The sequence below is a fragment of the Diplotaxodon limnothrissa genome, linkage group LG7 (genome assembly GCF_057381915.1).
Source record: "Diplotaxodon limnothrissa isolate DT_005_m linkage group LG7, D_limnothrissa_male_GT1.1, whole genome shotgun sequence".
NCBI lineage: Eukaryota > Metazoa > Chordata > Actinopteri > Cichliformes > Cichlidae > Diplotaxodon > Diplotaxodon limnothrissa.
In genome coordinates, this window is record NC_140602.1 from 46,008,806 (window position 1) to 46,036,452 (window position 27,647).

At 40.2% G+C, this 27,647-nt stretch overlaps 2 protein-coding genes across 2 annotated transcripts; both read left to right on the plus strand.

Annotated features, from left to right (window-relative positions):
- Nucleotides 1-244: 244 nt before the first annotated feature.
- myo1hb (myosin IHb) lies at nucleotides 245-13,879 on the plus strand. Its single transcript, XM_085359762.1, has 32 exons — nucleotides 245-301; nucleotides 4,043-4,204; nucleotides 4,589-4,704; nucleotides 5,847-6,045; nucleotides 6,146-6,226; nucleotides 6,383-6,562; nucleotides 6,665-6,763; nucleotides 6,844-6,957; nucleotides 7,075-7,146; nucleotides 7,231-7,350; nucleotides 7,629-7,696; nucleotides 7,783-7,888; nucleotides 7,994-8,074; nucleotides 8,150-8,241; nucleotides 8,339-8,433; nucleotides 8,624-8,670; nucleotides 8,855-8,935; nucleotides 9,024-9,129; nucleotides 9,244-9,361; nucleotides 9,479-9,592; nucleotides 9,691-9,767; nucleotides 9,849-9,917; nucleotides 10,036-10,120; nucleotides 10,242-10,404; nucleotides 10,487-10,570; nucleotides 11,144-11,237; nucleotides 11,468-11,523; nucleotides 11,632-11,767; nucleotides 11,869-11,939; nucleotides 13,287-13,384; nucleotides 13,508-13,607; nucleotides 13,683-13,879. The coding sequence occupies exons 1-32, from the start codon at nucleotides 245-247 to the stop codon at nucleotides 13,707-13,709; spliced, it is 3,168 nt and encodes a 1,055-aa protein (XP_085215888.1). The 3' UTR covers nucleotides 13,710-13,879.
- A 2,838-nt stretch (nucleotides 13,880-16,717) lies between these two features.
- LOC146628971 (sushi domain-containing protein 2-like) lies at nucleotides 16,718-26,692 on the plus strand. Its single transcript, XM_085359764.1, has 16 exons — nucleotides 16,718-16,807; nucleotides 17,125-17,323; nucleotides 17,484-17,635; nucleotides 17,736-17,903; nucleotides 17,994-18,168; nucleotides 18,557-18,758; nucleotides 19,703-19,788; nucleotides 21,121-21,389; nucleotides 21,470-21,604; nucleotides 21,714-21,869; nucleotides 22,695-22,943; nucleotides 23,922-24,105; nucleotides 24,465-24,559; nucleotides 24,641-24,820; nucleotides 26,408-26,504; nucleotides 26,644-26,692. The coding sequence occupies exons 1-16, from the start codon at nucleotides 16,744-16,746 to the stop codon at nucleotides 26,678-26,680; spliced, it is 2,448 nt and encodes an 815-aa protein (XP_085215890.1). The 5' UTR covers nucleotides 16,718-16,743; the 3' UTR covers nucleotides 26,681-26,692.
- Nucleotides 26,693-27,647: the final 955 nt, after the last annotated feature.

Genomic DNA, 27,647 nt, shown 5'->3' on the forward strand with positions numbered 1-27,647 from the left:
ACATCACCAAAATACCCCATAACAGAAACACTGGGTCCTGACACTGTCGGGGTCAAGGGTTTCAGTCTTTCCTTTAATTTGTCACCCATGTTGCATCTATCTACACATGCCCCCGCACACAGATACATATTTGGAGCGAAGCTTCCTTTGTTGCGCACTCACTATATTATTGATGGTTTCCTATTGAAGGAAGCAGAGACTGTAATCTATCAGAGTTTCCTGTGTTCCCTTCAATAAAACCCAGATGTTCAGCTCAGTTCAGAAAAGGTACCTGGAGGCACGCACACTGAGGATCTTAGTGGTAAGCAGCTTTATGCGAACAATCTTTTCTCTGTTTTAATGATCTCATAATTACATAATTCATTTTATTTTGATGTGAATTTCTGCTGGGTCAGTAGATCAGCAGCTTGTTTCACTGGAGACTGTCAGTGTCAGTTACTTTGACTTAGTGACAGGTCAACTTGGCAGTGATGAGAGCTGAACTACTGAAGCGCAGTGCTGGACGGCTCTTTCATAACATCGCAGCACCGTAATTAAAGTGCATTGCTGATCGTTTTACCTCGCATAAAATTCGTTGTGCATTAAGCAGCGGAACATATCCTGTATTTATGCATACTAAAATAAATGTTACTACCCGTGGGCTTTTGAAGTTGATCAAATTTATATTTGTGTCAACTTTTGCTTAATACCTTTTTTCTTTTATTTTGTCTTGTGTTTTTAAAGAGGCATTTAGCATTACTATCAGCTTACTATTTAGGATACATGGATTTTTTGGTGCTCAATATATCCCTGTCATGAACAAGATTAATGGCTCTTAAAAAGAAACAGCAGCAGATTAGATAGTGGTGGCTGAATTTAGATTTATCATGAGCACAGAGGATGTGGCCAAGGCCAGAAATGGCTCTGACTGGAAGTCACAGATATAGGGACAAACATTCAGGAAATTAGGTGCCCATTGGGACATTTACCATATATCCTAGGCTGACAAGACTGTAAGTATGTGTGTGTGCATGTGCTCCTCACTGATGAAAACCTCAACAAAAACAGGATAATTTTTGAAGACACAAAGGAAAAAGGTGGGGCACATGTTCCATCCATCCCATCCAAACAGCAGGGATAATAATAACACATTATCTGTAGAGTAGCTTTTGTAATGTTGTTTGACTTCAGCTGCGTCAAATATACAGCCTGTGGATCACAACTGGCCAACAAGCCAGAACTGTCCAGTCAGCAGTGGCGTGTCTAGAAAATTTTTGTTGGGGGGGCCAGGTAGGGGCACAGATTTGGAGAGAGGTGGCAGATGTAATTGGCAGATAATGTTTAAAAATAAATTCTACCAACCGTTAACCATAATTCAATAATCCTGTAAACCTAATAACTGAATGCGCTTTTAACTCTTATTAGAATGAGATTTTAACCACTACGGTGCAAAGTTTTTAGATACTGCGTTGATAAAGTACAAGAGATACAATCAGTGCTTTGTCAGTGTTTACTCAGCATTCAAGGACAGCAATATTTGCATAGTATTTTTACTGACATATAGTGCACATATGTTTTGGGCAAAAACATTTTTAATATTAAAATATGAACATTTGTAACAAACAATTGACAAATTAGCCAATTCCAATGTAAAACTTTATCTGCCTGTTAAAAAAAGAAGATAATCTTCTCACAAACTGGTGTTTGATTTTGAAACAGGAAAAAAGTGGGGAAACAAATGAAAAGACTAACATTTGAATAAAACCTGAAAGCAAGTAAATACTTTCTATGCTGCCTTATCGTAAACTTTGGTAATATTGATAAAGAACAACACTGGCTGATGATGAAATACAGTCAGCTGGCATGGTGACACTGCCAGTATTAACCTGCAGGGCTGGACCGGGACAGAAAATCGGGCATTTTGACTACAGACCGGCCCACCAGGTATTAAAGCCATAAAGCCTTTGAATGAAAACAAATGCTGTTGTGACAGTGATGTACAGTCTTGTTGGTATATGTATGATTTCTATACATTTTACGTCAGATAAAAACTTTGGTTGTAAGATTTAGAGTTACCAGCTGTCAGCTGCTTAAAAAAGGATCCTGGTGTTTATTGTCTCTCAGAAACAGTTCATAACTTCCCTTCAACTCATCCATGTCACCTAAAAGGTAAACCTGTTTCTCCATCACCTGTTCAGCTCTGATGATCCAGTAAGGACATCTCCTGGTTTCATCTTCATGTTTCCCTCTCATCACATAACCAAACCGATATCATGACCAGCAGCTTTACAGCTGTGGCTCCAGCAAACATCAGCTGATACTAGAAATTAATATTAAATAAATTCTAACAACAGCTGATCAAGCTTAAACGTGCTGCTGTTGTTTAGAGCGACATCCGCTGGTTTCCTCTTTCTGGCGCAAAGTGGGCGATAAATAAACAAGAGAGAAAAGCTGATCAGCTGATCATTGATCAGTTTAATGATTGAAGTAGCAACAGGGGAGGCAGGGGGAGAGAATGAGAGAAGAAGAGGCAGCTGTGCAGCATAACGACAGAATAACTCCTTTGTGTCTTTTTTTCATTATAGCGAAAGTCCGGGACAAACTGCGTCTCTTCTCAGCTCAATACGAAACGTGTAATATTTTCTCTGAATGAGGGACCATTCCATTTTTTAAGGAGCCGTTGGCAACTCTACTAACTAACCTTATGAATAAAATAAAGTTCACTATCAGTAACATCATAGCACCCACCCAGCTGTATAAAAACTCCGTCAAGCTGGCTAGATCGCAGTACGAGTTATTGTAACTGACGGTAAAAAGTCAGCACAACGAAAATAAACTCCACCTAAACTTGGTTTATATCTGACCCAGATAGACTGCAGGTCATAACTTCTTACCTGGAGTTCAGTTCACCTGACACTCGGACTGGCGGCTGCCTCGGGTCTCTCCTCCTGCCTCCCCTTCCCTCATCCACCTGCTGGCCTCTGTGGAAGCTCCGCCATAGCCACCACCAAACAACTGAGTTATTTTTACACATCGACCTGCATCTGGCCAATCCACCACCTCTTATTGTTCATGCCATTACAAAAAAAAAATAAAAATAAGTCACCGGGCATATCCCCGGTATGCCCGATGGCCAGTCCAGCTATGTTAACCTGCAACCAAATCTGCAGCTCCATACAGCAATGTTACGACTTAGATTATATCTTATAACTCATAACTCTTATGTTAGCTGCCCTCAGTAGCATACTGTCTGAAATATTCGACGGCTGCAATAATTCTTTAAGTGTTATTTTTTCCTTGGTATTCTAATTTCACCGAAGTTTACTAAACTCAACAAACTTAATATTACTTACCGGGACATTGATTCTGTCCTCATTTTCTTTCACCGAAAAATTGTTTCCTGCAGTGCCGTCTTTCGTGCTTGGCTCTCCTACCTTTGCTAACGTGATGCACGTAGCGCAGAAGCCGATGCTGCATTCACTTACACTCGGATATCTCAGCTTCACCGTGAAAACATAATCGGACATTTGATATTTGATTGAATTTTATTGTTTTGCCTTTGGGGTGGCACCTGGGGTGGCCAGTCTGGTTGGGGGGGGTGGCCTGTGCCCCCCCAGGCCACCCCGCTGGACACGCCACTGCCAGTCAGGACAGCTGGATGGATTTGCAAAGCGTGAGAGGTGCAGTGCCCGAGGGGGGAGATTTTGCACGATTTTGCATGAGGAAACATTCTGTTGTAAATTAAAGATGGATCAGTCATTAGAGTGGTTGTGGTCGCTGTCAATTTAAACAGCCAGATGTGGGAATCTTCATCGGTTTTATAGCCTTCTTACTGATAAAGACATTAACCACCTGTCTCATCATCTTTCTACCAAGTAAAAGCCATGAAACTAAGCGCCAATAAACTGACTGATAAACATTGCAGATGGTTTTTCATTTGTTTTGTAAATTAATGGTTTGATAATACTGGCATTGGTGCTTTTGCTCACATTAAACTAAACTAAAATGAGCATGATACCCCTTTTGTATCTAATTTCACTGATGGGTTGCTTCTTTGGCCTAGAGCCTGGAGGAACGGTGTAATCGTATCCTGAGAAACATGGAGGCCTCCCTGACAGCCCGGGATCGCGTTGGCATCCAGGATTTTGTTCTCCTGGACACCTACACGAGTGAGACTGCCTGCCTGGACAACCTGAGGAAACGGTTCCACGAGAATCTAATTTACGTGAGTCTTTCCTGTGTGGTGTCATTTTGGGTAGCCTTTCACTTTCGCTTACTCTAATTAAACATTATGCCCTCAACCTTCAACCCCACAACGCCCTAATGCTGCGTTGTCTTCTGCTGAATCGGGCTCTGCGTGTTGCTGAGTCAGCAGCTCTGGTTCTTTTCATTTGCAGAGTGAGCACTATAAAGGTCAGTGCTACCCACTGGGTCATGACAAGTGATTAACTGAACTTATTTCTTTTGCTAAAATTACTTATCATTGTTAAGCTACATGGACAGCACATTGCCGGAAATCTTCTCATAATGTCACGTAATGTTCAAGGAAAACAATCATCAAAAGCAAGAGTTGCAGACCATAAGTTATTTTCCTTGTCTTTCTCCACAGACTTACATCGGGACTCTTCTCGTCTCAGTCAACCCATATAAAGAGTTAGACATCTACAGCAAGAAGCAAATGGATACCTACATGGGAGTCAACTTCTTTGAGCTGCCGCCTCACATGTAAGAGTTGTTTCTGGCATGTCATTTGTGTAGACTGTACATAAAAGATGTACTTAGCTACCGTGACGTCAGTGGTTTGTGGATTAGCACTCTGAAACTTCAGATTGGCCTTTTGACCTTTGATAACTTTGACTTGATCATGTTTTAGAGAACAGGGTGGTGTTTAAGGGATCAGCTAACGCTACCTAGTTTGGTTAGCAAGGCGCTTCTGTAGACTGGGTCGTAAACTGATATTGTTTCCTTCATGACAAAAAAGGAGCACAGACATTTCAAACTGCAATCCATACTATTTATCACATAGTTAAGGTTACAGTTTGGACTCATCCACCCTGGTACTGTGTATTCAAAAAGTTATCACAAAACCACAAACACTGCTGTGCTTCAGTAAAGTGGCTCCATTTAGCTGAAGGCAACAGCTAGTCACTTGTGCTGACATCCACCATCATCCATCCATCTGTTCATCCATCCATCTGTTCATCCATCCATCCATTTTCTGCCACTTGTCTAGGCCTAGCAGTATAAACAGAGTCCAGACCTCCCTCTTCCTGGCCACAAGAAAGAAACCCAAACCATTTTTTGTTCCAGGCTGTAAATGTGTTTAATTCTGTTCTAAAGCTTCGTGTGAAAATTCAGTTTCTTAATGATCAGATTTATTTGGCATGCCTTTATTCCATATTAAAATATCTCAGCAAATGAAAGAACAAATGGATTTATGATTCCTGGCAAATGAATGAATCCTACTGTCTTTGCAAATCCCTGACCTACCTGTAGATCACGCAAAGTTGACATTTGGTTGATAGACTTTAACCATCTTGACAATTACCGAATGGACATTGATGGCCCCCAGAAGACTGAACTGGATGATTGTAATACATTAATGTGAGATACAATATGACTAAATCAGCCTCAGTTATTGCATTTTCTGGTGATTAGTAAATACAAGTACGGTAAAATGAAATCTTGAGCACTGTTAACATGTAACTGGTAGAAATACCATGTTAGCAATATGACTGTGAATATGCTGACAATCACAAAAGCATTATAGCTCAGCTTCAAAGAACTCTTTGACTTGATGGATTGCCTCATCTTAAAAATAAAAAAATGTGATTTTGTTAGCCTCTGACCTCTCGCTGTGCTTTCAGTTATGCGCTGGCAGACAATGCCTTCCGCACAATGATGTCTGAGTTCAACAACCACTTCATCCTCATCTCAGGGGAGAGTGGGGCCGGAAAAACAGAGGCCTCAAAGAAAATCCTTCAGTTCTATGCTGTCAGCTGTCCAAGTACCAAAGTCCTCAACAATGTCCGTGACAGACTGCTTCTTTCCAATCCCGTGCTTGAGGTCAGTGTCCTGGATGTGCGTGGTAAAGCTTCTGCTATGCAAGATCCTGTGCAGTTTTTTTAAAACACAATTTCTTCCTTGTTTTGTTTTCAAATTTCAGGCTTTTGGAAATGCCAAAACCTTGAAGAATGACAACTCAAGCCGCTTTGGAAAATATATGGACATCCAGTTTGACCACCAGGTAGACAAATCTAAATCATGTTGCAATGCCTAAGGTGAAACCTTAGGTATTTAGTCTTCCAAATTATAAAAAACAAAAACAAAACAAAAAAAATAAAACTCGTGTCTAAAACCTTAGGCATTTACTACATGTTAAAGATTACCTTTTCACTTTCAGGGTGGTGCAGTTGGGGGTCACATTCTCAGTTACCTGCTGGAGAAGTCCCGCGTGGTCCACCAGAACCACGGAGAAAGAAACTTCCATATATTCTACCAGCTGGTGGAAGGAGGAGAAGAAGATCTGCTCCGCTGGCTTGGTCTAGAGAGAAACTGCAAGCACTACCGCTACTTGGTGCAGGTCAGGGAAATAATGCACTACATTCATGCTGCTTATAACCCCCCCCCCCCCCCCCCAAAAAAAGCTGACATCTTTACTGAACTTTTTAATTGATTTTTTCAGGGGAATTGTGCCAAAGTCAGCTCTATCAATGATAAAAGTGACTGGAAGACGGTACGGAAGGCCCTGTCTGTTATAGACTTAAGCGAAAGTGACATTGAGGTGAGGATGCACATTAAGTCTTTGTACAGTCTTTGTGTTGGAGATTAATTTAAAACCATTTATCTCTGGATTTCATACAGAACCTCTTTGGAATAATTGCCAGCGTGCTCCACATGGGAAATATAAAGTTCGAGGCAGATGCTCGAGGATACGCCATGCTTAACAACAACCAGGAGATGCAATGGGTGTCAAAGGTAAAATCCAAGAAAACAGCACGTAGTATAAACAATTTGTCCCCCTTCATGCAACTTACTGATGATACCGCGAAGAAATTTGATGCCACATGATTTGGTTTTCTATTCTGGTTGCAGTTGCTGGGGATTCCTAACCAGGTGCTACAACAGGGCTTAACCCACAGAAAGATCGAAGCCAAATCAGAGGAGGTAGCATATACATTAACTTATAAAATAATTTTAACTTGCTTGAAATGCTAAATTACCTTAATTGACATTATTCTGATCTTAAAGGTATTTAGTCCTTTCTCTGTGGACCATGCAGTGTATGCCAGGGACGCCCTTGCCAAAGCCATCTACGGCCGCACTTTCAGCTGGCTAGTCAACAAGATCAATGAGTCGTTAGCTAACATGGTGAGCAACAAAGCAACCCAACTTATTGTTCTCACAGAAAGAGGGAGTGATTTGGGCTAACAAGGTTAGGAAGCAGTCCTGAGGTAGTCTACTGACAGATTTTGAATCTGCAAACATCTGATTTGAATATCTGGCAGTCTTTTTGGGCACAGTGTAATTTTATTGGCTCAAAGTAAAGTCAGCACATGAGCTTGAAATGCTTTAGAAGTGCTTGTCTACAGCATGTCTGATCTCAGTGTTAAAACCCTGTCCTATTATATGTGCACTTCTATATAAAGGACTCCTCCAGGAAAACCGTGATTGGCCTTCTGGACATCTATGGGTTTGAGGTTTTCAGTGTAAACAGGTGAGATCATGCACAGAGAGACTGATTCTTCAGTAGAAAAGGTGTCAAATTAAAGACAGTGACAATGACTAATTTCTGTTTTATAGCTTTGAACAGTTTTGCATCAACTACTGCAATGAGAAGCTGCAGCAGCTTTTTATCGAGCTGACCCTGAAATCAGAGCAGGAGGAGTACGAGATGGAAGGAATCGAAGTAATACGATTATTCAGTCAATTTGCTTCACATATGTGGGCTCAAGAACAGCTGATTTACAAGAAGAAAATAATGTTCTTCTGTTTTTTTCTCTCTTTTACACAGTGGGAGCCTGTGCCATATTTCAACAACAAGATCATCTGTGATCTTGTGGAGGAGAAATTCAGAGGAATCATTTCTTTACTGGTAAAAAAAAGGCATCACATCAAATACTGTGCTGATGAACCAAAACATGCCATAATTCCCGCTGTCCTCTCATAGGATGAGGAATGTTTAAGGCCTGGAGAGGCCACAGATCTCACCTTCCTGGAAAAGATGGAGGACAAGATTGGTGGCCACCCTCATTTTGTCACGTGAGTTTTTACAGGTGACATGTGGTGAATTAATGTTGTCAACAAACAATCAAACTACAAGTATAATACAAATCTACACTAACTACATTTCCTGCAGACACAAACTTGCAGACCAAAAGACGAGGAAAACTCTGAAAAGAGGAGACTTCCGCCTCCTCCACTACGCTGGGGAAGTTACATACTGTGTTGTTGGTAAGACGTTAAATACTATTGATATTTTTTTTCTGTTATAATGCCACTGAATTAGTCAGTGTAACAACAGAAAAATGCTGAAATGCGTCAATAGTGTCATAAACCCGGCGAACTGACTACATGTTTACAGACGTACTACAGAGCAAATAGCTTCACTCTTGAAGCTTCTTTTTGTTCTTTAAACTTTCAGGATTCTTGGACAAAAACAATGATCTTTTGTATCGAAATGGGAAAGAGGTAATTTAACTGTTATGTAATTTAACCCAGTAAAGATGACAGTTTGGTGGATGGTGATTCCTCATTACAAAAAACGTGACTTCTAGTAACCCTATTAAATAATGCAAACAGGAACTGAAATGATGCCTACAAATGTGTAACTGCCTAACCTTTTAGATGCTCACAGTTTTCCTGTTCTCCTTAGGTTATGCGGCAGTCCAAGAACGCCATCATCAAACACTGTTTTCCTTCTACTGAACCGGATAGCAAGAGGAGACCTGAAACTGTAAGAGCAATACAAGATATAGAAACTCGGTGTCTCACCAATGTCAGTGAATTTAGGAGTAATCGGCCACTTTCCTGTGACTCCTCAGGTAGTGACTCAGTTTAAGAATAGCCTGGTGGGTCTGACTGAGATCCTAATGATGAAAGAACCCTGGTACGTCCGCTGCATTAAACCCAATGAAGCCAAGCAGCCAGGTGAGGCCTTGAGTATCAAAAATCTGGTATTTCAATAAAGAGACATCCTAGTCAGTCTAGATTTAATCAGCACATGCTGCTGCTGACCTCTTAGTGTTGTGGTGTCTCCTGCAGGACACTTTGATGACGTGTTGGTAAGGCATCAGGTGAAATACCTGGGACTGATGGAACACCTGAGAGTCAGGCGTGCTGGTTTTGCTTATCGTCGCAAATATGAAATCTTTCTCCAGAGGTAGCACGCTGGCACTCCTCTAACCTTCAGTTAGTTACGTTAATCTTTTTCATGCAAAATGAAAAACAAAAACAAAAATCAGGATTCTTTTGTCTTCTGCTAACCTTCTGTGCTCAGGTATAAACCTCTGTGTCCTGACACTTGGCCCAACTGGAAAGGAACTGCAGCAGAAGGTGTGAGGTGTCTGATCAAACACCTGGGCTATAAATCTGATGAGTACAAGATGGGAAGGTAGGCAGAACGGATGAGTATCATATTTCAGATGGGTACTGCTGACTAACCTGGAAAAAGACATTTTTGGAAATCTCTCTGTTTGCCTTCATCGCAAGGACAAAGATTTTTATCCGCCACCCGAGAACTCTGTTTGCAACAGAAGATGCTTTTCAAGTCTGCAAACACAAGCTGGGTGAGATATTGCGCTGAAAATGTATTTTTGTTTCTATAGTAAACATCAACAACCTTTTCAACCTTTTAACCTTTACTGCAGCAACAAGGATTCAGGCAAAGTACAAAGGCTACAAGGTGAAAGGAGACTATCTAAAACAGAGAGAGGCTGGTAGGCCATGACATTTGTTTATAACCTATTAGTTAATGGTCCAGAACCATCTTGATTTATCAGCTCCTACTACACTTAAAACACGTTAAACAAACAATGTCTTGTCTAATCAAAATAGCCACAAAGATTGAGACCTGCTGGAGAGGGATGATGGCTAGGAAGGAACGTCAGAGGAGAGCATGGGCTGTCAAGGTCATCAAGAAGTAAGTTAACATGTTTGACAGTTAAATGGCTGCTGATGCTTGCAGGTCGGTGTAATGGCTGTGAGAGAGCCATTTGGGAACTTTTATTAAGTGAGGTTACCGATCTATTGATTTGTTCCAGGTTCATTAAAGGTTTCATGAATAGACATCAACCGGCCTGCACTGACAACAGCGAGTACCTGGCCTTTGTGAGGCACAGCTACCTCACGCGGCTCAAGGAAAACCTTCCCAAAACCATCCTGGAAAAAGACTCTTGGCTCACTCCTCCTCCTATATTGCAGGAAGTGAGTGATATTTAAATGTCAGGCTGCATTTTTTGTAATATCACATAACAGAGCCCGTTCAACACTCCTGTTCATCCTCCAGGTTTCCCAGGTCTTGAAGAAGATCTACATTCGCCACATGGTGAGGAAGTACGTTCGAGGGATCACTCCCCAAAGGAAAGCACAGGTACAATCCGTCGTACGTGAGCAGGAAGTTCAATAAACGTATAACATAACCTAAACTTGCTCTGCCTGTCACCAGTGTTTTTTATACCTACATTCTTGATTTCTTGATTTTCTACATATTTGTCACACTTAAATGTTTCAGATTATCAAAGAAATCCTAGTATTAGACAAGCATAACTTGAGTAAATACAATTTTTTTTTTTCATTTATTAGGGCAAAAAATCTCTCCAAATCCACCTGTCTCTATGTGACATTGCTCCCAAACCTAAAACTGGTTGGATTAAGGTTCAGGCTTTGACTAGACCACTCCAAAACCTTTATCTTGGTTACTTTTCTGAGCCACCCAGAGGTTGACATGTTAGGCAGTGGCTCTCACTGTGGTTCAGTGAAGTCCCAAAGCCAAAAATATCGCTTTGTAATTCTTTCCAAACTGATACATGTCAATGACTTTGTTTCTCATTTCTTCTTGGGTTTCTTTACATCATGACATGATGTGTTATTTCTGGAAGCAGTTTGTGCAACAGATTTCCAAGGTTGATCTTAAAATACTCTCTGTTAAACATCTTCTTTGCAGCTGCTGTTAAAAGCACAGACCAGCGCCTTGTTCAAAGGGAAAAAAGAAAACTATCCCTTCAGTGTGTGCAGACCATTCGCAGACACCAGGATCTGTAAGACTACAGTACCATTAAAGTGGACTTACATGCATAAAATAGATAAGACTACAGTAGTTTATGTGATTTGAAATGGAAGACAGAATATATAACACTAATCTGCTACAGTTTGACGAATGCATGGACTTGTTTACTGGCAATTATTGTTGTTTCTGCAAACCCTCTCCTGCTGCTAAATATATGATGGACTGAGCGATTGCTGTTCTCACTGTTCTCACTTTGTTAAGGTGCACAAGATATAAGCATCAAGGTGCTTCAGATGATTCAACATGAGAAAGTCAAGGTAAATTATAATATTAGTATTTAGTCAGCACACTGTCTTTGACGTGTGTGTGGTTGTCTGTTTGTTTGTTTTTTCACCTTCTCTGATCTTTGAGCGGGACCTCCACAGTACAGCGTACCTGTGGTGAAGTACGACAGGAACGGGTTCAGACCTCGACTCCGGCAGCTCATCTTCACCCAGGAAGCTGCCTACCTGGTGGAAGAGGCTAAGATCAAACAGCGGATAGATTACAGCTCACTGAAAGGTAACAAGTGAGGAGATAAAACAAAGAAAACATTGTTATCTGCAGTATATAAACATACAGTTATTTTATCAGTATTTTAAGGTTAACCTTGTTTTTGCAAGGTGTGTCAGTCAGCAACCTCAGTGACAACTTCCTGATTCTTCATGTCACGTGTCATGACAGCAAGCAAAAGGTACCTGCACACCGCTGTCCACAGCCATCTTAAAAGTTTTAACATTATACCGTTTATACTCTACAGATGGGCAACCAATAAAATGAAAAACAAAACTCAAATGTTAAACCCTAAAGTGAGTGGATGTGGAAGATCATGCTGTAGGGAGGGCCAGGGAAGGATTACCACAAATCAGTACAAAGTTGTTCTAAGTGGTCACTGTTACCCTTTGGTCAAACATTTCTGTACTAAAGCAGTGGTCTCTTCCAGCGTGATAATGCCTTCAATCAGTAGGACACAAGAGTTCGCTAAATAGCTTAATAAATATGAAAATGATGTGAATCATTTAGTGTCTGGACTTCACAACCGCTGGCACCATTATTAAAACACCAAGGACATTTAAAAACATTTTGGAGTGTTTTTCTTATAATAATCACTTTCAGGTCTTTAAATTTAAGATGAAAAATATCCAGTATATGTACAAAAGTACTGGGCTAACTACACATTACAGCTTGAGGAGCCATGGAAACCCTCACCATGAAGCTCCCAGTGCAGTTTTTGTGCTGATGCTAATCCCAGAGGAGGTTTGGAGCGTTGCAGTTACTGAGTCAGGAGAACAATGGCAAATTTTATGGAACACGAGCCCCAGCAAACCTGCTCTGTAACTTAATACAGTCTGTCATGGATGAGTCACTGTTGATCCTTATGGAAGCTTGTTTCTGCATCTGAATTTTTTTCTTTGACTCAAAAAACATTTTTCCTACCAGTAAGTCATAATTTTGTATTACTATCTCATAATTTTAATGTAAGAACCCAAATTTTTATGGTTTTTGTCTGTTTTTTGGGGTCAGTTTAAAAAAAATTTCTCAGTAGTTTGAGTTAGTAATTCTCAGCCCAACACTCAGCCTAAATTTGAATTGGTAAGTCAAAATCTTAAAATAACAATCTGAAATTTGGACTTTTCAGTGACAAAAACAAACATTCATATTTCCTAAATGCTTCCACTTTTGTTTAAATACTTAATAAAGCTGATCTTGGGATATCTAGGAAGAAAGAAATTTCACTACCTGACTTGTTACAATGGTTGGGTCCTATTATCACACAAGTGTCACACTTGAATTCAGTGAGCTCTTTAAAACAACCTGTTATTTCACAAATGTTTGTAAAAGCTGACTGTGGTAAAGGAACTGAAAACACCTGAATTCAAAGATTAAAAGGTGTGGCCCGGTACTTTAGTCCATATAGCGTACGTCAAATATGTCTAAAGAAACTGTTGGAGAGACCATAAATTAAAGCAGTTCATGTCTGCCATTTAGATTCCAGAGGAAAAGTCACAACGTTTAACAGAGCACTGATTTGTCCTTTCAGGGTGATCTGGTTCTGCAGTGTGACTTCCTGTTTGAAGCCTTGACTAAGCTGAGTGTTATTGTTAACAAGCAGAACTGCATCCACGTGGTGCAGGGCAGGTACAGAGTCTGCATCGTGTGTGGCAATATTTGAATTTGAAATATGAAAGTGGTAAAAATCATAAATAATAAAAATCATAAATAATCATAAATAATTATATATATATATTTTTTAAAATGCAGCGTGCGGTTTGACATTCAGCCGGGCAGAGAGGGGTTTGTCGACTTCAAGAGTGGCCAGGAGTCGATGGTCTACAGGGCAAAGAACGGCCATCTGATGGTGGTGAGTCTGTAATTCAGACAATGACAACTTATTACTGAAAACACGAGCAACTGACTGAGCTCTTTGTGTTTTTAGGAGTCAACAAAAACCAAGTCAAGATGAAGATGCCAGTGCTGTGGGATTAATGGTGCTCCTTAAGCCTCAGAGTTGCAACAGCCATGCTTACCCTGTAATCCTGCTCAGTGGCTATTTACATTATTAAAGGCAACTTTATACTTTTGCATCTTCATTAAAATGTTATACAATGAAGTATATTCTGTTATTACCCAAATGCTGCCAATAACTTAGCTGTAGAAAGTTCTTACTTACAATGTCAGCAGCTCTCCGTGTTCATGATATTTGGATTTGAAATAATCTCTATGTAAACAAACAGATTCATGTATGTACACTGTATTATATATACAAAATATTCATAGAATTACTTGATAACAGTAAAGAAATATATGTGTGCAAAGCCATGACTGTAACATTTATAATACCTCAGTCATGTTGTACCTTTATATTAAAACATCCTTGTTGTGGCAATATTGTCAGATTATGGTTTAGTCTAGCAGAGGAAACTCCAATGAATTGTGCAGATTATGTTTATGTAGTACATGCTGCTATTACGCAGTTCTGAAGTACATTTACAGCACGCTAACTCAGTCAATACAGTCTCAGATACGAATTAAGCCACTCTCTAACCTGTTTTTCTTAGATATGTTATTATCAGTGTTGGGGAGTAACGGAATACATGTACCGCCGTTACGTATTTAGAATACAAAATATGAGTAACTGTATTCCGTTACAGTTACCGTTTAAAAAGGTGGTATTCAGAATACAGTTACTTTGTTGAAATAAATGGAATACACTGGGGTACTTTCCTGTTTCATTTTGTCGCGGGTCAGGACTGTTTCGGTTTTGTTTGACAGCTACGTTCTTTTGCTCCAGGCGGCAGCGTTACGGTTGCCATGGTTACAGGGCGACGCTCTCTCTCTCTGCGACTGTGTGTTTCCTGGGTGAGAGAGCGCCTTTTCGTTGTTGTTGTTGTGCTAAGCTAACAGGCAGAATGCTACAAGCATAGCTCTAAAGAATGTAGCATCATGGGCAGTGTAGTCCGTGCTGCAGGGAGAATGGACTGCCATACACGTTATGTGTCTGTGAGCGCTAGGAGGGAGAAAAAGGGGAGTGGAAAGGTACGAGCAGTCATCGAGCAAAAACGGGAGCTGGAAGCATGTAAATATAATAATAACCACTGCAGCCAAGAAGAGTGCCTGACGAGCCCAGTTGTAAGTAAGCTATTAAGACTCGACTGTACACTGTGTTCGTGTTTTCCTCCGAAAACAACAAGTTCCGTTGGAGCAGCCTTTCAACGCCTCTCTCTGTCTGTCGCAAGAAAAGTTGACCCACACAACAAAGTAGAGCTATTTTTCGGCTACCAGCCGACAGGGACCCCGCCGTATTATGCTGGGCTTACACTGTGCGATTTTTTCAGTCGCGCGATTCAGCTCCTGCTCAAACTGTACGATTGACTCGCAGGGGTTAGAAGTTCATAGGTCACGATGCAGGTCTCACACTATACGGCCCGACGCTCTGATGCGACCTGAGTGCTCACACTGTGCGTCCATAAAAATGAAGGTTATAACAGAAATTCTGTCGCTCGCTCTCCCTCTCCGTCTTTCACTCACACAGACACACCACCACCATCAACTTTGCTAAATTGCTAATGAAAAACATTGGTCAGGCAGCTTTGATAATAACTTATTATCAACACAATGATAACATCACGCAGACTGAAGAAGTCTAGGAGGCCACTGGACCAGCTTGACTTCCTGGTCATTAATGTGCGTCAGTGTGATAACTCCAAAGGCCGGAGCTCCCTCTACTGGAGGACTCATGACCCTACAGCAGTTTTACAGCTACTGCGTTTATAGTGGTCCCTCGCTATAGCGCGGTTCACCTTTCGCGGCCTCGCTGTTTCGCGGATATTTTGTGCGCAATTTTTCATGCTTTTTCTTTCCCTTTCTTTCCTTATTTTACAGCGCTTTGTGTTCTGCGTCCTGATTGGCTGTAGACCACTGTCAATCAATCTCGTGCGTGTCTCCTGCACAGTACAGAGCGCGTTCAGCTTGTCAAATTTACATAAATCTTTGATCGCTAGCAGTGTGACTCTGAAGTGCTGTACTGTGTGTTTGTAAGTTTTCTCCCCAACAAACACAACAATGTCGATGAAACATTTTTGCACCGTCAAAGGCACCTGCGGGTGTTTTTGGTTTCATTCTATAATACTGGACTTAATTTTCTACAAAGGTTTGAACTTTGAGAGTGTTTAAACAAGAGGGAAAAGCGTGAAAATGTTCATGTCTGTCTGAGAAAAGTGCATAAAGTGTGTAGTGAGGGGTTTTACAGCCTTAAAACATCTATAATAATTGTAAAAAATAAAGTTGGCTACTTCGCGGATTTCACCTATCGCGGGTTATTTTTTTAGAACGTAACTCTCGCGATAAACGAGGGACCACTGTACTATAAAACTGTCTGTCTGTGAACTGTGGTTCAAGATTCTGGCACATCAGGATGCATAAAACTGTTTCAGTTAGTTAGTAAGTTAGTTTAATTGCAGGCTGTGATGTTCATGTGGGTTCATGCCCCCAAACCCAATTTTTGTATTAATCATTTGTAAACGTGTAAATATGAAATAAATAGCAAGATACCATTAGCAAACTCTTTGTTTATTCTCCCTTGATCAGTTATTTATTTTACTTTATTTCACGCCCTCTTGCAGAGGCACTTTGCCCCACCACTAGAGGCCCGCACTAGAGAACCACTAACTAAAATACTCTATTGTGTTTTATTGAAGATGGTTAACATTTGTTCTTTTATATCTCCATATCTGTAGATGCATTGTATCTTTAGCTAAATGTGACTATAAATCTTTTCAAGTGTGATTAGTGTGACGCGAGACATCGTTGAAAGGAGGCACGTGAAGGTTAAGCCTTAAATGTTATCCAGTTGTTGATGATTAAACAGATGCTTGTACACGCAGATTATCAAAGGTCCAAGGTTTAGAAAAATACTGAGCATATATATATGTGGGACAAAAGTAAAACAGCAGCCAGGAGTGTGTAGTCGAAATCTTGGCTGACAGTTTGGCTCTGTCATGATGGGAAGGTTCACAGCTGTAATAGTTGCCCTTCTGTTTTCATGCATCTCCAGCACGTCAGGTAAGTGCACTGTATGATATATATATATAACAACATCATCAAGAAATGTGCGGTCTCTGGTTTTCAGTCATGATGTAGTGAGTAGTAAATTTGCAACAACAGTTCTCACAAAAAAGCCTATATATTTTAAATGATACAACTTTACTATAACAAAATAATGTAAAACTGATTAAAATATTTCGTGAATCCATCATAATGTTCGATAATGAGCCAAATCAGCTGAATCAACACTTTAATCCACATGTTAGAGTGGAATATTTTGCCTTTTCTTTCACACAAGACTCCACACCTGAGCTTCTGTCATTTATTTTGAACAGGACAAACATGTGAAAAGAACTGTGGGAAAAACTTGGACTCATGTTCATGCCACACTACATGCACATCTCTGGCGAACTGTTGCGCAGACTATAAAGAGTACTGCGTGGATATATCTCCATATTCTGGGTCTCTTTTCGGTGGCACAGATTTTATTATACTTGATGCAAGTTTCGAAACGGCTTCAGAGATTGAATGCAGGTAAGACATCTGTAGTTCTGTAGAGCTTATAAGTGAACATTTTATTCATGTAAAATAACCGAATCCAATGGACTTTCATGGACAACTGTGTTATTTATGTTAACATTAAAGAGTTTAAATACAGATCAGAACCCTGCTAATCATTCTTTTATTATGGCAGGTTCAATGGCAACATTAGTACGGTGGGATATGTGGATGACGGAGGGACAGGCCATTGTATCTCCCCGCTGTTATATGAAACAGGATGGATTCCTTTTGAGATTTCATCAGACAATGGCACTACATTCACTAGAGCCGGAACTTGGCTTTCAGGTATAATACCCGCTAGATACTCTTACGGGTGTTATTAGAACCCATCAGTTTCCATTTGATATGGAGATCACATTAACCATGATTTTTTGTGCTGTTGCAGTTCATACCGGTAAGCTAGATTCTAAGTTCAAGGCGATTCTGGACAACTCAACAAAATGGCAGTACTATGGCACACCTAATGTTGGAGGCACTCTTGAGATGACGTGGAATACCTCTTTAGTAAGAGCAGAAAAGGTCAATATAGAGCTTTGGGGATACAGGGAAACAGGTTGGTGAAATTCTCTACATACACTTTATAGCTCACATGAGTTTGTTGACTGGAGAAATACATGATTTTAACCACAGTGTTTCTCTGTAGGAGAGCCCTATACAGAGTACTGGCTGGGTGAATGGCATTATTTATACTCTCTTGCAAAGGATCATCCTAATAATGGCTCCTTCAGCTTTTTGCCCAAACCAGCAGAGAACAGCTTTTCATCTTCGGAGCTCGGCTCTGTGCGCGTCAGCTCCAGCAGCCATCCTGACGGCATGTGGTACGTGCAAACACTCTCTGTGGTATATAGGCGACTGTTTTAATGATTAAGGATTTTCATCGTCCAAAGATCAATATTTATTAGCATTTAGTGTTCCACTGTGTGGCGAATGGGGATAGGTTCCTTTCACCCTCCTTTTCTAAATGTAAAAAAGCCTCTAGTCTTTGGTGTGTGCTTTCTGATATTTCTAAAGTAATGAATACACATATTATGTTTGATTATACACAAAAGAAATTATACATGGATATAAATTTCACCTCTGCCAAAAGAATGCCCTAAATCCTACAAGTTGAAGCCTGAAAAATATTTAAGTCTAAAAATTTAATTTCTACATGTAATATCTCTTTTACAATTGAGGTGTACAAAAAGTTCTGTTGGTTATGCTCAGGAATGTCCAGGCAGCGTGGACCGAGGATCACGCTCTGGCGTGGCATCTGGAGGAGAATTTCAGGAAGGACTCAGCAGGCTGGGCCCTGGATAAATGTCTGGCATGGGATGAGCTGGAAAATCAGCTGCCCAACTTCCTCAGTGAGATCATAGACTGCCCCTGCACGCTGGCTCAAGCGAGAGCAGACACAGGCAGGTTTCATGTAAGTGAGAGGAGCAGAAAATAAAAACTTGGTTGCACACATTTGTAACAGCAATGCAAAAACTGTACTTTTTAAGTCCAACTGCTAAGGAAGAAGGGAACAACTACAGACAGTAAAAAGGAAGCACAATGGAGAACGCATGAGAACCTAACAGACAAAACAAAGAACACAGTCAAACTGAGGCTATAAATACACACGAGGTAACGAGCTAAGTGGAAACGGGAGGGAAACTAAACACAGCAAAACACAGTTAAGGTAAATAACAGGCAGGAAGTAAAACCAAAAACAATGCATGGGAAACAAAGTAAAACATGGGAATAAATAGAAACACTGAACACAAATGAACTGAACACTGGACAAAGAGATGAAGAGAGACACTGGAAAAAAAACCTCATGCATAGAAGCTGGAACTAAAAAAAGCCTAAAAAATATATTTGGGATTTAGGGGACTGAGAGATCATCAGCAGTTTAGATTTTTAATGCAGAAACTAAACGTGTGTAATTACTTCACATGTCTATGATGATTATCAGTAGCTGTTATCGTTTGTAAATGGTCATTGCTTATCAGTTTATGAAGGTCTCTCTTAATTATTTATGAGAACATGAAAGCTGAACATTTCAGATGTTATTGCCTCACAAATAAGGATGTTATAATATAATCAAAAATTTGTATGGTTTTATTGTTCATGGAAGAATTAAGCTTCTGGACTGGGTTACAACACCTCTACCCATCATCCACAGCACTTGCTATTTTCAAACGGGAAGCTGATCTCCTTACTTCAGGTTGCACAATAGAAAGTTATTCACAAACTGCAACATAACATCTCCATTTTTTCAACAATAAGCCAGACATGGGATATGTTTTCAAAGTTACAGTGAACACGTGATCACAGTGAATTGCACATTTGGCTGCCAGGTCACAGACATTTTATCTTTCTCCTCAGACTGACTATGGGTGTGATATAGAGAAAGGGAGTGTGTGCACCTACCATCCTGGGAGTGTTCACTGTGTGAGGGCTATACAAGCCAGGTGAGTCTTCTGGTTAGAGTGGTGCCCAGAGTTCAAGTATTTTAAACCCCACATATGCATTCGAATTAGGAAAATACGTAGCATATGTGCAGAATAAAGTTTTTTTTTTCATTTTAAAGTATTTGTTTTAAGTTAAAACAAATCATATAACAAAATAGGGCTCATGTTTTCACTTGTTTATTTTTATATTTGGGCTGATAGTGAGCAGTAGTACACTTTGTGCTTTCATTACCATATATCCACTTACTGTCAGGGCGCTGCAGTTAAACATCATGCATTACACCAGTTAAGTTTTGATGTAGGTACTAACCATAGCCCATAACCCATAATTATAACTAACTAGCTAAATGACTAACTATAGTCCTACTCAATAAATGCGCAACAGTTGGGGTGACTGTGGCTCAGGGGGTTGGGAAGTGCATCTGTAACTGGAAGGTCGCTGGTTCGATCCCCGGGCTCTCTGTCCTGGTCATTGTGTCCTTGGCAAGACACTTTACCCTACCGCCTGGTTTTGGCCAAAGTGGCCGATGGCGCGATATGGCAGCCTCGCTTCTGTCAGTCTGCCCCAGGGCAGCTGTGGCTACAACCGTAGCTTGCCTCCACCAGTGTGTGAGAGTGAATTCAGAGTAATTCTTATTATGTTAATGAAACACACACATGTATATCATCCTCGCCAGATACAGTCAGTGTCATGCATTCCGAGAATATAATATTTTCTATTATATCCAGTCTAGACTATGTCTAGTCTTTGTGGCAAAATCTTTATTTATGATCACACGCACACCTCTGTTGTACAGTAGCTTATTTTTGAGGTTACTTTATTGATCAAACATTGCAAACAAACTCCTACTCACTGTCTAACTTGCACTTGGTTTGTTTGAGTTGAGTTTTTGATTTTTCAACGTTGGATCAGTTTGTGTCGCTCCTATGCTCCTGTCTCATTAATTAGATTAGTGCAAAGTTTATTTCTGTTGGTTACATTTTTAAGATTGCACCTAAAAATACACAAAACGTTTTGTGTTTTGGCCTAAAAAAGTGGTCATCATACTGTATGTATTAGAGAAACATAGTCTTGCATTTGGATTTATAAATACATATTTAGAAAATTCTCAGAATTTCCTTTTTAGCTTATTATTTATTCACGCATGTAAAAAAATGCCAACACTCTAGAAAAAAAGTCAGATATGTTAAAAACAGTATCATGCAGTATTATGTTCTTGTTATAAGCTTGTGCTGCCCACTAGAATGACTGTGGAGTCTTGTTTAAATTGGTTTTTTTTGCCTTTGGCTTTAACAGATTTTACTGACACTGTTTGGGAAATTTGTCCACAGTCCCAAGTACGGAGCAGGACAGCAGTGCTGCTACGACAGCACCGGCGCTCAGGTCCTGGCAGCAGACTCGATTGGGGGTAGTACTCCAGACCGAGCGCATGACTGGGGTTCACCTCCTTACAAGAAACCTCCTCGAATCCCTGGACAGTCTCACTGGATATACGATGTCCTCAGCTTCTATTACTGCTGCCTCTGGTCTGACAACTGCCATTACTACTTCAAACACCGGCCCTCCAGTGACTGCAGGCGTTACAAGTCCCCCCAGTCAGGTGAGTTAGCCCTGGTATTACAGCGTGTTTCACAAGATTCGTTTTTAGTGTCTTTATTTTTGTTGTGTGTTTAATGTCAGCTGTGGTCTTTGGAGACCCTCACTTCATAACATTTGACGGCACTAGCTACTCCTTCAACGGCAAAGGGGAATACACTTTGGTGACATCAGCGGAAAAGCAGCTGACAATCCAAGGCAGAACAGAGCCTGTGACGGGTGAGCCAGTGAACTTTAACACTACCACTGTGAACAATGCTCCACAAATGCTGTCACTGAAGAAGAAAACTATTACAGCAGTTTATTTACCTGATTATACCACTATTAGAAACAACCAACGCCACAAAGCTGTCATCTGTTGCTATGAGAGAAGCGTCCTCTGACATCATCGAGGTACGGCTGGTCAGTGGTAACAGTGACCTCGAAGTGCTGCTCAACCAGAAAACGCTCTCATTTACTGAGCAGACCTGGATGGACTTATACGGTGAGAAACTGATTTATCTTATTCCTCATGATGAAACAAACTGGTTTTATTTGGAACCCTTTTAAAAACTGTATTCACTCCAAACATTTTCTTTGGAAGTGAGTGTACTTGTGGGCTCTCGTACTCTTGTAACATTGTGTTTTCTATTGTGCAGCTGATTTTACTTTCAATATCAGTTTGCTAAAAACCCAGTTTTACGCTTTCTTCTGTAAAGATTTGAATTCACAGGTTTCACACGGCGAAATCAAAAAGTTCATACTTGTGTGGAGAAAAAACATCAGCTTCTGTGTCGAAGGCCTTGAGGCCTTGCGTGTACAGCTATGACACTGACTATTATTATGAAGGAGCATGAGGTCTAGAGCCTGACCAGGAGCATCTTCCTTATTATTTCAACATGTACAAGTTTGTGAACAGTGAAACTGCTCCCCATCAGTGCTGACCTCTTCTGCAACGTCTTGACATATGAAGGACAACAGCCAGCCCAAATGTCCTCCACTGTGAGGCAAGCCATTGTGGAGATCTGCAAATGTGCAGTGGCTCGCAGTGCATTGAAACAGCAACGCCAACACAATATTTGCTCAGTAGCTGTCCTTTAAAACTCATGTGACTCCTGTATGAATTTCATTTTGAACGGTTGGTGTTTGCATGGAGTGACTTAAATGTAAGAGGCTCAAGGCAACCACCTCGAAAGGGATAACAGCCATATACTTATATCAGGTGCTGTCTTATATGTTATATAAGTAAAGGCTGAGTACTTCTTCCAACACTGCAGAAATCTATAAAGCACTGTTTTAATGGCACAACCTGTCTTTTATTCTCTCGTAGGTGCATTTCTGTTTTCTCCTACGTCTACAAATGTGACTGTGATGTTTCCCTCTGGAGCCGGGGTGGAAGTCAGACAGAGAGAGGGAACCATGACAACCACTGTGCTCCTGCCAGAGGATTTTAAAGATGCCACTCTTGGACTTTTGGGAAAGATGAATGGTGATGCCAAAGATGACCTTGTTTTCAGCAATGGGAGTGTTGTGCAGAACTCCAGCAATCCAGAGGAGCTGTTCAGCTTTGGGGCCAGCTGTAAGAAATCGCTAAACCTTTACATCACTAATTTGTGGGAAAACTGCTATTGTTACTTAATTTTTCTGAAGGAAGGGTAACAGTTGGCAAATCTAAGATTTGAGGTGGTTGAAAGACAGAACAGCACTGGTACAGGGATAGAGTGGTTTTCATTGTCGCCTCACAGAATGGAGTCCTGTGCAGGGTTTCCTCTGGGTACTCCAGTTCCTCCCAAAGATATGCATGTTAACGGGTGAATCTGTCCAAGTTGCACCCATGCTCTCAGCCTGTGACAGCGAGACCTTTCCACTGTGATATCACAATAAACATAAACATAAAACCTGAACATATCTTCCAGGTCTGATAAGTGTGATCAGTGTCGAAGTGCTTTAAACTTGCCACAAGGGGGCAATAGCTGTGGTTACAACGATACTTCCTGCCCCTGTAGAAGAATGTGGAGATGCAGCTTACTGTCCTGACCGCTGTAAACACTTACCTGAGAAGTTTATTGACCCAGTCAGTTTTTGTTAGGCAGGAGTGTAGAGTGCAATGCTAGCTTTCATGAAAACAGCAGAAAGCTTGGTTAGCAAAGTGCATCGCACATAGACAGATACTGACAAAGTAATATAAAAATAAAACTCTGAAATTTCAATCAAGGAAACTGGAACACAGACTTCTTTAACCGTCGGTTAGTGCAGTCAACTAGACATCAACCCTAACGTTTATGTCATTATTTAAAAGAAATCACCCCTGTTGCTTTGATGGCAAAATTAGGCAAAAAGACTAACCTCAAGTGGTCATCCAAGGAACTGCAGTTTTGTGGTAGGTGGTGGTTGGTTTCATTTTTAATCCCCAAAAGATGTCACATGAATTAAATCCATCAGTTTTTTTGTGATAATGCTCTCTGTCAGGGGTTGTGTCTGCTTTAATACTTAGAGCATGTTTTTCTATGATATTTGTGGTGGGAAATGAAGGTAAAGCTCTGTTTTTGTCTTACAGGGGCAATAGCCAATGAGTCTGCCTTGTTTACCTATGATTCAGAATACTTGTTGGAAACATATTACCGTGCCCCCAGACATGACACCAGTTTTATTCCAGTGTTTTTGGTTCCTGAGAGTCCAGATGATCCACTCGCCAATCAGGCAGCAACGATATGCTCCGGAGGAGGCTCTCAATTCTGTAGGTATGAGTGAAAACTTTGATTAGCCTTCTATTATTATAATAACAAACTGAATGTAAGTGTAATGTTTTTATGAAGCATATCTGCTTCAGATATGTCAGTAAATGTTAAACGGTTAAATAAATGTGTGCTAATTTTGCACATAAAGTTTAATTCGGCTACTAACACACTGATGATGTCACACGTACAGTGCATCAATTATATTATCCTCCACTGGGTGTAAAAACTACACATTGACTGTCTGCCACACACAGGAATACATGAGAAATACTGAGTAGCGTTCTGGGAAATAATATGGTATATGGCACAACTTGTTAAAAGACATAAAATCTCATTTTCTGATCTTTGCTTATGTGCTGTAGGTATGACATCCTGGTAGGTCGTAGTCCAGGAATCGGAAATGCTACGAGAATGTCTTTCCAGAGTCATGTTTCTCTTGTAGAGGATCTAAAACCAGGTAAAAAGCTTTAAAAATTATCCAAAAGATATTCCATTGTTTATTATGTACCACTTGGTATGACATTGTCATACTTTGCAGTATTATCCTGTGGGTGGCTTTCACCACCTGATAACGGGAAAAAGGAGGGAACCACCTACTTACAAGGAGCTAAGGTGCGGCTTTCCTGCAATGAGGGCTACAATCTCAAAGGATCAGCAGTGCGACTATGCCAGGCCGACGGCCAGTGGTCTGGAGAGGAGACACGCTGCGTGGCTTCCAGTATGGACACATCATGACATCAATAAATAGCAAGATTTTGATCTTCAGAAATCAACAGATGATTGGTGACAAAGGAGTGTGAAATGCACAAAAATATCATCAAATGACTTTCATACAAGCGTGTCAAATTGTAAAAACAAAGATTTAGCACGAGGATGGATCTGATCAATCATATTACATGCCTAATTTTAAAAATTGCGTCACTGGAAAAATACCTCAGAAGAAGTAGCAGCACTCTTACCTTTTTTTTTTTTTTTTTTAACCACGGGCCTCCTTTTCATTACTTATTTACTTATTTAGTAGTTACAAACATGCAGTGCAAAGAGATGTTAAGAGACGTGCATCTTCTTACTTCTTCAACTGTAATATATTGCCGGTATTTCTTGTTTGGATTTGTACTATAAACCTTGCGAATAAGCAAAAAAAAAGCTCAGCTTCAGCGCTCACACTTGCCCTGTAACTTCCCAAGGAAATATTGAAGGCTTTTAATTGTTACTCATAGGATTAGACATTCAAGATGTGCATTTATCAGCACCCAGTTCAATCAGATAATATGCAGGCAATGATCTAAATTTGATGAAAAACAGAAGTCTTCACAGAAAAGGCCGAATCAAAGAATGGGAAAGATTGTGCATGCATCCCGCTCTCAAAGGAATGAGGACTAAACCGAAAACCTAAATTAACAGCCCAGTTTTTTGCATAGAAAAAGTAAAAGCATCGCATCACGATCCTCTTAGAGATACCAGTTTGAATTTTTCTGGTCACAAAAATTAAATATCTGGAATTGATTTTCCACCATATCAGCCATCAAAGGGGAGGGTGATTCTCCTCATCTGTACAGCAGCAGATAGAATTTTTTTTAGAAGAAAAATAAAAGCTGAGGACGAGCAATAACTCTAGTAACAAAAGAGATTTCACTGAACTCATATAATGCCCGTCAGGAGATTATTTTCTAACCTACAAACTTTCAAGGGCCAAAGGTTTACCAAAGCCATTAGGATTTATTGTCAGGCTGTAGATCTTTCTATTGATAATGACGCATTTGGCCTGCTGATGTTCTTACATGAAAGGTCAGGGTACAGTCAGGATTTCTCATCTGTGACCTGCAAATGTCTGTAATAGCAATTTACAGAATAGTTGCTGAGATGCTTTTGTCTGAACAAAAAAGTAAAAACAACAACAATACAAAAAAGCAAAGTAGAAAAGTGAAGGAAATTTTGGCCAGTCTAGTGTTCAAGATCATCCTTTCATGCACCGTTGCATCATTTTCAGTGCCGTTGCTATTTTTAGATCTTTCCAAGAAGTCTCGTTGCACTTGATGTGTGCTGGAGAGGACAAAAAACAAACACACAAATATACAAAATCTGTACTGTGGACATGATACCCTCGTATAAGACTTGCACCCTTTTTTTAAAAAACATATAAAGATCATGTTTTCTACTTTGTTTTTCAGCTAAATCAAACTCTGAATCATGTGGTTCCTGTTTGATTCTTACACACTTAACAATCAAGTCCCATTTTTTCCCCATTTGTCCTGGATAACTTGACTCAGTGGGAAAAGAGTCTCATTTAAATCTGTGCCTTCAGGTAATACCACAGGGATTGTGGCTGGTTCAGTCATCGGAGCGCTGACGCTAATTGTGATCATAACAGTAATCGTGCTCCACTCCAGAAAACGTAAAAGGTACAGTAAGATATTACTTAATCTTATTAGTGGATGAATAAAGTGATGATATGCACTCATTTTATCAGGATTATGTTATAGTACCTGTTGCTGAGTGAAAGTTGAGTTAACTTTTATTTTGTATCCCTTTCAATTTCAGAAAAGATGAACACTCAGCAGAAACGGAGAGTCATTAGAGCTTAGGGGAGAATCCACAATGACACAGCTATAAATGTAGATTAAACATTAATCTAGCTAAACAGGTAATGGGTAAAACATTAATCTAGAAATGGAAGAGGCTATGTCTATTTATTAACAATGTCCAAGACCAAGTCGACTGCATGTGAACTGTTAATACTATAACTGCTAGCTTCTATATACTTCCAGCCTCCTGTCTACACTAATAAGTTGACTGCTGTTGTCGTGATTCTGACTCCCAGGTATTTCAGGCAGAGCTGGACACACCAGGCTCCTGTGCTGGCTAAGTTAAATTATGGTAAACAAAAGAAAACGTTTGATGTGTTAAACAAGTGTCTGCCCCCATATTTAAGGCTTGATTAGCAGCACGTAGTTGTGTAACACTATTTTTAAGCACTCCCAATAAGATAACTTCTCTTCATAGTCGCTGAGTTGCTTTTGTTGGGTTTGTTTAAACAGTATTTGAAGCAGGGCTGGATGGAGTTATGTGTGTCCCCCTTATAGATGTCAGGTCTCTCCTACTGCCATTGCAAACTTTGGACAATTTAAAGTTTGTCAGTCCTCGGGCGACCAACTCGTTGGACTCGGGGCTCCAACAGTTGCTTTGTCTGTTGATTAGCTGCTCCTGTGGGAACAGGTTCCTCTGCACAGTTAGTATCTACATACAGTGCAACACATTTAACCTCCGTTTGTGTTGAAAAGTCAAACTGTGTTGCATTTCTTTTGGGTTTTGTATTGTTTTAATGTCATTCAGTCATTCAGTAAAATACAGCACCCAGTTTATTAGATAAACTGATGAACTCCAGCAAACTGCTCCTTGCCACTCCTCTTATGTCAAAAACTAATATAAATATTTGAACTATTGTGTATGTAGAGAAGAAAACGCTGCACTTTCTTGGTTGTGTATTTCTTAAATGTTAATAAATTCTCTTATACAGTTGGCTGTTTTTAAACTGTATTAAAATA